Source organism: Lepisosteus oculatus, chromosome 13 (genome assembly GCF_040954835.1).
Source record: "Lepisosteus oculatus isolate fLepOcu1 chromosome 13, fLepOcu1.hap2, whole genome shotgun sequence".
Taxonomy (NCBI): domain Eukaryota; kingdom Metazoa; phylum Chordata; class Actinopteri; order Semionotiformes; family Lepisosteidae; genus Lepisosteus; species Lepisosteus oculatus.
In genome coordinates, this window is record NC_090708.1 from 21,106,523 (window position 1) to 21,116,733 (window position 10,211).

At 42.3% G+C, this 10,211-nt stretch overlaps 1 protein-coding gene across 1 annotated transcript; it reads right to left on the reverse strand.

Annotated features, from left to right (window-relative positions):
* Positions 1 to 192: 192 nt before the first annotated feature.
* Positions 193 to 8,751, reverse strand: fbxo45 (F-box protein 45). The gene is made up of 3 exons (XM_006637985.3): positions 8,169 to 8,751; positions 5,029 to 5,385; positions 193 to 2,545 (listed from the first exon to the last, which is right to left on the reverse strand). The coding sequence occupies exons 1-3, from the start codon at positions 8,463 to 8,465 to the stop codon at positions 2,360 to 2,362; spliced, it is 840 nt and encodes a 279-aa protein (XP_006638048.1). The 5' UTR covers positions 8,466 to 8,751; the 3' UTR covers positions 193 to 2,359.
* Positions 8,752 to 10,211: the final 1,460 nt, after the last annotated feature.

Sequence of the window (10,211 nt, forward strand, 5' to 3'; positions counted from 1 at the left end):
CTTGTCTTTATTGATGATGCAACTAATGGTAACAGCAGCTGAGTAAAGATTACAGAAACATTTTTTTTCTGGTCAGGTAGAGTTAAGTGGTTATTGGGTGGCACGGTGTATATTTCAACAGATTCTATTATATTATTTCTACTTTCTGCTCTGTGAGAGAAGCCCAGACTCAGACTAATATTATCCAACAGACTGGATCCTTTTACACTTTATTCAAAGGCTCATATGTTCACCGACAGTAGGAATAAAACCTAATAAATAAAATTCAAGATGCATTAAAGTCAAAGAGAACAGGTTTTCCTGTTCCTGGCCAAATTAAACCCCGCACGCAGGAAGAGATCCTGGAAAACTGGATTTTAGAGCTCAGCCTTGTGGAGGTTTAACTTGAGAGCTGTCTATTGGAAAATTGGCATACAGTGCCCGTAGAAAGTCTGCATATCCTTTCCAAAGTAACATTTTTTGGCCTGAAATTAAGACCTATTAAATCAGAATGTATTTTACCTTTATTTAAGACATTGTAACATAGAGCCTCAAAATGAAAAACATATGCTCAAACATTTCGAAAAGTACGAATGAAAACCTAGAAAAATGGGTTGGATAAGTGTACACACCCCTTTCTAACAGCAATTGTAAATAACAACAAACTACTGAGCCTTCAGCTTGCTGATGATTTTTGTTCCTGTAGGTCTCCTTCGCTGGGAAGTGCAGAAAGCAGACTCAAATACGGACAACAAGGAGCTATCAAAATAAATCCAAGATGGTGCAAAGGAACAGATCAGGCAATGGATATAAAAAGATTCAAAGACCTTAACTATACCAGGAGAACAAAGAAGATGATTATTAAGAAACAGAAGGTGTATGGCACCACTAAGACCCTGCCTAGATCAGGCCATCCCAGCAAATTGAATGACCAAACAAGAGGGAGAGTAATCAGAGACCCTACCAAGAGGCTAATGGCAACTTTGAATGAGCTACAGGCTTTTATGGCCAAGAGTGGTCAAAGCGTGTATGTGACAACAATGTACCAAACAGTCCACAGATCTGGCATGTATCACTGAAGCACAAGAACGAAGCCATTGCTGGCAAAAACAGCAACAAAGCATTAAAGTCATATTTCAAACATGTGGCAAAATGTTGTGTGGCTAGACAAAACTAAAATGGAACTTTCTGGCCCAAATGCAAAGTAACACGTTTGGCACAAAACCCAACATAGCACGTCACCCAAAGAAAACCAGCCCTACTGTGAAGAATGGCAGTAGCAGCATCATGTTACTGTCGTGTTTGCCATATCGACAGGGACAGAGGCATTTGTGAGGAAGGAAGGGGAAATGAAGCACAGAAGAGTCCTTGTGGAAAACCTACTGCCTCCTGCAAGGAAGCTGAAACAGGGATGGAAGTTACCCTTTCATTGTGCCAGTGGCCCAAAGCACACAGACTAATTCAACAGTGAAGCTGCTAAAGACCACAAAGGTAAACGTCCCAGAGTTGCCCAGGCAGAGCCCTGATCCTCGATCCAACTGTCAATCTCTGGAACGACTTGAAGGTTGCAGTCCATCATCGGTCACCTAGGTCACAATTTGACTGAGCTTAAACAGTTCTGTAGGGAGGAATGGGCAAACACTGCCCAGTCTAATTGTGCTGCGTTGTATGTTTACTACAGACCTATCCAAACAGAATTAAGTCTGAAAATCAAGTAAAAAGTGCTTTCACCAAGTACTGACTTAAGGGATGTGTACACTTACCCAACCTGTTTTCCTAGGTGTTCATTTTTTAATTACTTTTCAGAATGCCCGTGCATTCATATTTCACTTGGACGTTGTGCGTTACAATGTGTAAACACACATTGTAAAATAAATACGGTAAAATAAATTCTGATTTAACATGTCTTGATTTCAGCCCTTTCGGCCACAAAATGTGTTACTTTGTGTAGACTTTCTACAGGCACTGACACTTGTTTTTGCAGTTTCACATGTCACATTGCAGAAGCAGTCATTTGTAAATCATCATATTCTTCATCAGTGTTTCATATTACACAGCATATGTAAACCTTTCTTTTTCCTGATATTGTGCATTTTTGTCACAATTCCTATTTGGCCTTTTGCTTCAAATAAAACATCCATTAAGGATAAAAAAGTCTCCACTTTTAAGTTAAAATTGTCCAGCAGCTGACAAATTAAAATGTCCACAGTTGAGACGCATGGATCGATGCCCCCAGTCTCAGATACCCTTGTCCCTGACCCTGTTCTGCACAAGGGTTGGCCTGCACTTCCATCCCAGAATGGCAGGAAAACCTTTTGTGTCCCCAGAAACAATGTCTTCTTGGCACTCTTCCTCTGCCAGCTCAGCACCGAAGCAGACATCAGCCATCCAGAGGCTTTCCCAGGTACACCATTGTAACTTCTGTGTTGCCATACACAGCTGAGACTGCCGGGTACAGGCAGGTCTTGGGCAGCCCTCGGAAGGCCACCCCCAGGAACTCAAATCCGCGCTCAAAGGCCAGGGTCTTGTCCTCCATGTCTAGAATAACCCGTATCCGCTCTCCAATCTGGAACAGAACAGTAAATTCCGTACTGATGAGAGAAAGACCAGGGCTCAAATCCAAACAAGAAAGATACACACCTCTTGAACAGAGAAGGTTTTAACAGATCTCTTTAGGATCTGAGAAGTGTGAAACTGACCCAGGTTGGATAGGCTGAAAACCAGTAGCATCCCCCTCTAGTCAAACGTTAGTGAAATTCTGTCCAGGATAGTTACATGGGACCACATTTGGTGTATATTGTGTAAGAACGTTTGTGGCTATATCGCACAAGGAGAAGACACTGCTGGACAGCCAAAAGGGTTTTGGCTCAAGAGACAAACATCTACATCTTACATCTTTGGCAGGATGAGCTGGAAAGGGAATTAATCACAACTTCTGTAACAATTCACTTGCAAAAATGATCAGTACTCTCCAATCATTTGCAGCTCTGCTTAGGAATTTACATTAATAGATACTATGAATATATCCAGTTAATCAAGAACAGTTCCTTCCCAGCGCACTTAAAAACACATAAAGCAATATAAAAAGCAAATAAATTGACATCTTTTAACAGGGGAACCCAATTTGTTTCTTAACAACATTGTCTGTCTGGTTGGTATTGAATTTAGGTGATGCTGTAATGGCCAATTATAAAGCTACTGCAAGCATCTGTCAAAACTATATTTAAACAGATTTATGACAGCTGGCAGAATTGTACCTTCTTACAAGGAGCCTACTATTTATCGGCGTGTTTATTGGCAATTAATTGGAACTTTCTTTAACAATTGTTCTACTCGTCTATAAAAGTATACTGTGGTGTTCATGATACAGCATCCTTGAACCTCAAAAATGTCAGTGTACAAAACTCACAGCATCACAAGTGAAATAAGATTTACATCCAGGATCAAGAATATACGGGTGTTTTATGTTTTTTCCATAGAGTCAGTAACCTAAAGGTATTGCTTTTTTCAGCAAACAAAATCAGCAATGTTGTTAATGGCATGCTTCCATTGGATTTTATTTTTTAACAAATCTCTCACCTACTACGTGGTTTTACCAAATGCACGACCTGGGAAGGTTGAAAATGTTAAACAACGGATGCCACAATTTAAGGACCCGTTTCAGTTTCTAAAGACACATTTACACAGAGGCTCCACACGAGGCCTGTATACCCTACATACGTTGAGCTTCATTAATATGATGGAAATCTGTAACTACGTCTTAAAAAAGTACCACCAACTGACCATATAGTGATACACTTTATCTGAAAATAATTCAAATGGTCCAAACATTTGTACATCAAACATGAAAATACTGTTAAATATAATACCTTTTAAATATCCTACTTCAAGCTTAAATTTCAAAACACTATTTTGTTTCAGCAGTGGCCTGTTCATTCTGTAGCCACTGTGTGAAGATCTTATTTTCAAAAGAGCACTTTGCAGTCTCCCATATTATAGACTCAAGAGGTGCATTTCTGCCTGTGTGTGATATTATTTTAAGGTTAGGCAAAATGGCAACAGGCTGAACTCAAAGCAACAAGAAGGGAACATGGGAACATGTATACTACAAGACACAAAACAAGGTTGAAGACGAACTTTGCAATGACAACGGAAGAAATCAAACTGTTTGCACCGATGAGGATATCTGACTACTGACAGCTGTAAGAAGAGTCTCAGGAAGGCCTCTGTCTTGTGTCCAGCATGAAGCGTAAGTATTTGTAGTTTACGTCCAATAGCATGTCCAATTGTGATACCTGCCTACTGTGTAATCACCGTGACTCTCTGCTATGGCCTTCATAGGAGCAGTGTACGGATGCAGGTTCTGCACATGCTGTCTGAAGGAGGCCTTTCAGAGCCACCCTCTGCCTTTGGCCCTGCCAGCCCCTCTGCACTACTGAGGGACTGAGTACACGCGCAGGGTTTGACTGACAGAACAGCAGGCCAGACTGACTCAGGCAGCCCGAACAGTTGCATCTGTGAAGCATGGATTGCAGTCCCTGGCTATAATGGTGCAGCCCAGATGCATGTTGGAAAGGTGTGCACCACAGGAACCTAAATAAGCACTTTTTCACCTGGTAGCCAAGCCCTTTGGGGAAACTGGGGAATTGCATCATTTTAAAATGGTTCCCTTGATGTCCTTCTTATTGTAGCATTTTATGTTATTGTGAAGTTCTCTTATAAGAAACTTCTCTACTCAAAGGAACTAAAAATTAGGTTAATGCACAGCCAGAACACTGTAGGAAAAAATGAATAGGAGACAATTATATCCTGGATCTTTGGAATTCACTTTACGTTACACAATCAGCTCTTTAGCTGTGTTAACAGCAGCAGGATACTCAAAGGCTTCACAGGCGTAGCTCGGGACAGGGACTGTTCCCTGTAAAAGGCAAAAGATTTATACGATATGAAGAGAAACCAGACTAGAACAGGGACTCTTCCCTGTCCCAAGTTACTTCTCGGTGATGCTATACTGTGAGACAGAAGATGCGTCTGCCTACCGTCTCGTACCTGATACTTGGGTGCATTGTTGCATTGTGGGAAGTTGCCGTTGACCTCTCCGTTGTGTAGCAGATTGTTGTCCACCAGGTTCCAGCCCCAGCTCTGGTCATCGCTGCCGAGGAGGGCCACGTAGCCTTGGCACTGCATGGACGCTCGCTTGGTGGCGATGCCAATGACGGCCACCGTGCCCAGCGGCCCCTCCCACCAGATCTCCCATGCGTGGCGACCCTCGGAGAAGCCGATCTTGCCACGGGCACCATCTGTGCTCTGGGCAATGGGGTTGCGGTGCAGAGTGAAGCCGTTCTTCTTCACATAGACATTGCGAGAGCAGTCGTGGGAACTCAAGGCATGCTGGAACGCTCTCAGCTGAAGAGAAGAAAAGTGTGTGAAATCTGCTCTGTGGTACACACAGAGCAAACTTTTAATTCAGGAAATAAATTAAGACTCTCAATGCATAAAAATCTGATTCAGTTCAGGTTTGATGAACTGCAGGTTCTTGTATTATATCTGTAGCTGGACCAGGGATACAGAGTAATGTGCAATAAACTCAGATAAACTCCCGTTTTATTATTGCAACTGTCATAAGTTAATAAAGGAAAACAAATTTAACAGTGTAAATACCTGACGGAAAAAGATAACATTAAACAACAAATTTAAAATGGGAGAGAAAGGGAAAATGTCACAATGAGTCCACAGAAACAAATTCTAAAAACGTGTTATTATTCACTTAACTCGAAGACGTTAGTTATTCACTTAACTTAAGACGAATAAAAAAAGACAGTCTTGCAATCCGTTTAGAATGCCTTGATATCCAAAACATCACCCGGAAGATATGTCAGTTCAGCTTTTCCAGACCAAGCTGCTGCTCAGTTATCTTATAGTGTGTAATTTCCACAGTTTATCTGGAGACTATTTCTGACCGTCACACATGTCTCTAGCCAAGAGCCGACATGCTGTGCCACACAGCCACAGCCCCACTGATGGGAAGTGACGTTTCTCCACCCTGCAGGTCCCAGTTCTGGGACCAGTATAACTGATGTCACAGGCATCAGTGACGTCCGGGGGCTGGTGTGCTTCAACTAGTCTCAATACAGCGACCCACCGTGATGATTTGGTCCAGTTGACCCGATTAAGACATGAACAGCAGAGGGGAGAAAAAAAAATATTTCTGGGTGCCAAAAATGTTATTAGAGTAGGTCAAGAATTTTCCCCTTCCCTTAATTTTTCCACACTTTTTTTGGCCCCTTGTGTTTTAGTCATGTTTCCACTGAACCAACTGGAGTACTGTAATGAGAACTGTAAATCAAATGCCTTGAAAAACATTCCACTTGTCTGAGTTTGTTGAACTCCTCTTTTTCTCCTGACTCCGGAAAAATCCCACATGGCCTCAATCAGATTTTTAGGTGGCCAATCAAGATTTATAGCATGCTAGTTTCCACCTCAGTTCTTAAATGTATAACTATAATAGTAGCACATTTTGAACTGCAAAATATGATAAATAATCCCAAGTTTTGCACAGTAATGTATTTTGACACTTTGTTGTCTATCCACATATCTCCAAACTGAAGGTGTATTAATAAAAGAGATCCCAGGGATTATTTTAAGTTCATCAAATAGGATGGAATGACATAATTAGAAACCAAATAGAAGCCAGCTTCACAACAATATGAGGAAAAAAACGAGAAATATTTCTGCATTATCAGGACATGCGTGTAGTAGAAGCAAAGAGGCTGAAAACATTTTAGGTGAAGGTTTAATGGCGTGCTTGAGTCACACAGACGAAAGGAAAATGACCAGAGGACAACACAGTGGTGCAGTGGTCAGCACTGCTGCCTCACAGCGTTGGGGTTTAATTCCTGGGGTGCTATCTGTGAGGAGTTTGTATGTTCTCCCCAGGTTTGTATGGTTTTCTTCCAACAGTCCATAAACATACTGGTAGGTGAACTGACTTCTGGGAAAACTGGCCCTGGTGTGAGTGTATGTCTGTGTATGCCCTGTGATGGACTGGTGTCCCATTCAGTGTGTGTTCTGCCTTGCACCTGTTGCTTGCTGGGAAAGGGTCCAGCCATGTACTGGATATAGTGGTTAGATAATGAATGGATAGCAAAGCACTACTGCTCAGAAGAGCATGTTCCCCATCAGCTTTTTGTATGTTATTTTTCACCCCAAACTGCTTTATTTTACCAGTAAGGCTTACTAAAAATATGCCACGTAAATTTATCCAAGGTGGTGAATAAAAAATAGTATTGTCCTAAATGGTAAAAAATATATTTTACTCACATAACTGCGAGCAAACACATACTTCAGATTGTAACAGGCTACTGGTGAGTTATCGTCAAATGTATTAATCTGCCAAATTTGCTTTTACCAAACCCTGACTGTGGCTATTGAACAGCCTGACCCAGATCAGACAGAACTTCTCACACCAGATAAACCACCAGGGGTTCCAGACGGGCAGTTAGTGAGACGCACAACACCGCCGTCCTCCAGTTTACTGATCCATCTTTACGTTTCACAGCTTGGATTAAACAAATGTAAATGTCTATCCCATGCTGAAAAGAGAAGGAAGGAAACACAACGTTTCGGCTGTTTCGGGTGTGAAGAAGGCTACACAAGTGAAACGTTGCATTTCCTTTCTTCTCTTTTCAGCAAGGAATAAACCTTTAACTTTAAGCCTACACATGCTGACGCAGCTCCCTACTTGAACTATATGTAAACATTTCAACAGTCTCTAAAATTAACTTGTAATAGATAATATACCCGACAGCCTGTATCAGGGTAACCCAATGTCCCTTTGTAAGGGCCTAAGAAACTAACAGTAACGCCCAAGTGTTTAAACTTAAACGTCCGACTGTCCGTACTCTAAACGCGACATTATTAGATGAACTAAACTGCCCCCAGTCATTACATTTCAGGTGCTAGCATGCTGAATTTGTTCCGCGATTAAAAGCACACTGGTTAGGCCAAGAGCTGGGTTTTAAAGATGCGCTAGGGGAGACAAAAAGGACGATTTAAACACAATCTCCGATGTACCGAGTACGCCTTCGCACTGATGTCAAAAACAAAACGACAGCCAGACACTTTACTTGGAATGAAATCGCGTTAATAGTGCGGCTATACTCTATGACAGTGTCAGACCCAATGTTTACCTTTCCTTTGTAGGTGGGCAGGTTGCAGAGAATATCCGAGCGCAGCGCCTCTTCCCCCAGCGTGCGGACGCACAGGCTCCGATAGACCTCGCTGTTCTCGTCGGCGCTGAGGCATCGGTGCCAGTGTCTGCACACCAATGCGCAGCGGAGCAGGTCCCGCAGCTCCAGGTAGGAGAACACATGCTCCAAAACCCGGCAAGGCAACCTGCCTGCAACCCCTGCCCCGGCGGCTGTGCCAGCGCTCGGAGCAGCTGTCCCTGTGGAGAAAGACGCCCCTCCGGCCGCCGCTCCCGACATCCTATAGCACAAAATAAACCCCACAGAGACAGGCAGGTCACCAAGGCAGCGAGTCGGAGGGAGAAAATTCCAAAATGCAAAATGCAAACTCGCAGGCTGTGCGAGACCGGATCGGAACCGGGACACAGCCGGTGCAGAATACAGATCCAGTCACTTACACGCACACTGAAAGCGGGGAGGAAACAGACCAACAAAACCAAGGGTCCTGTTAAGACGCTAGTATACAGACGTAAAACCGGAGGAGCGCGAAGAAGCCGTCAGCATCGACTCGTTTATTATCGTGCCATAAAATGAGTACTGAAGGAATTGCATTTTCCGAGTCAATCAGTAAGTTCTTCGTATTTCACTTGAGGGTATAATCATTTGTCCTTTTACACCCCTGTTAGGACCCCATGAAGACGCCTGGTCAGCTACCGTAAACACAAGTGGGAGTGTCTCATTTGCTGCACAGCAAGAGTAAAAAATTCCGTCTCTGTGCTCCGCTTGACTTGGCTCGTTTTAAATGAGATTAACCCTTTGGAATGAATGTAGACTTTAAGAAGTGTAAAAATTCAATCCAGGTATGTTATATTAAAATTGCGCAACGCACTAGTAAGACCTAATTTAAAATACTGTGCATAAATTTGGTCACCACTATAGAATCATATTTTACTGCTGTGGAATGCTGGGCTTCAGTGGTTCAGAGCAACCAAACACATTCCTGGCCCGAAACATGTCCTGTAATGACAAGTTTAAAGAGTTTCTCTGTCTTCAACAGAAAAGGCTATGAGGGGACCTAATTCAAGTTTTCAAAATTGTCAAAGCCTTTGACAAGGTCTTTTTCCTGAATATACAGTGAACCATGAACCAGTGAACATAAACTGGAAATAACAAGGTCCATAAAACTGAGTACTGGGGGAATGTCTGTACACAGAGGATTGTGGGAGTTTAGAACAAGCTAGGCAGCTATATTATTGAAGATGGTGTCCTGGGTTCTTTCATCTAATGGCTGAATTAGATCCTTTGATGAATTAGCTTCTAACTACTGAACAACCCAAATAAGATGAGTAACCCACTTTTATTGTAATTTTACCTGTGCCTTATTATTTGGCAAGCTGTTCTTTCACAACTAAACACATAAAAATGATTTAATTAATAACTATTTGCTGGCCCCTGCTCAGATATGGCTTCTCTGCTCTTTGTCCTCTTACTAAGCTTTTCAAAGAATTTCTGCAATCTGGTCTTGTATCTGCAGATAGTGTTCTGCTATCACACCTGTGCCAAACCAGGTCTGGAACTCCAAGTAGCTAACAACCACAACCCTATTTACAATGTGTCCCTTCTTGCAAAAATTATGGAGTGGGCAGTTAAAGGTGATGAGCTCTTTGAACGTTTCCTTTTTGTTTACCCGAAGAATTGAAAAGAGCTTGTGTTAAGGTATTTAATGAATGGCTGATGGCTTCAGACTTGTTTAGTATTTTTGTTCTCCTTCTGGACTTAAATGAAACTGACAATTACAACCTCCTGCTGGATACAAGGGATCACTGAGGCAGACATTTATTCCCACTTGGAATTTGGGTCTTGTTCAACCAAAAAGCATGCTCCACACACAGGGTGATTTGGATTTCCTGAGTGCAGTAACATGTCTGTAGAATCCACTGCTCAGACACGCTGCTCTTGTCATTAAATAAGTACAAAATGCTATGTTTCAATCTTTTCACTGGAGGAATGTTATGAGTGTTACTGCTCGGAAAGCTCATAATCACC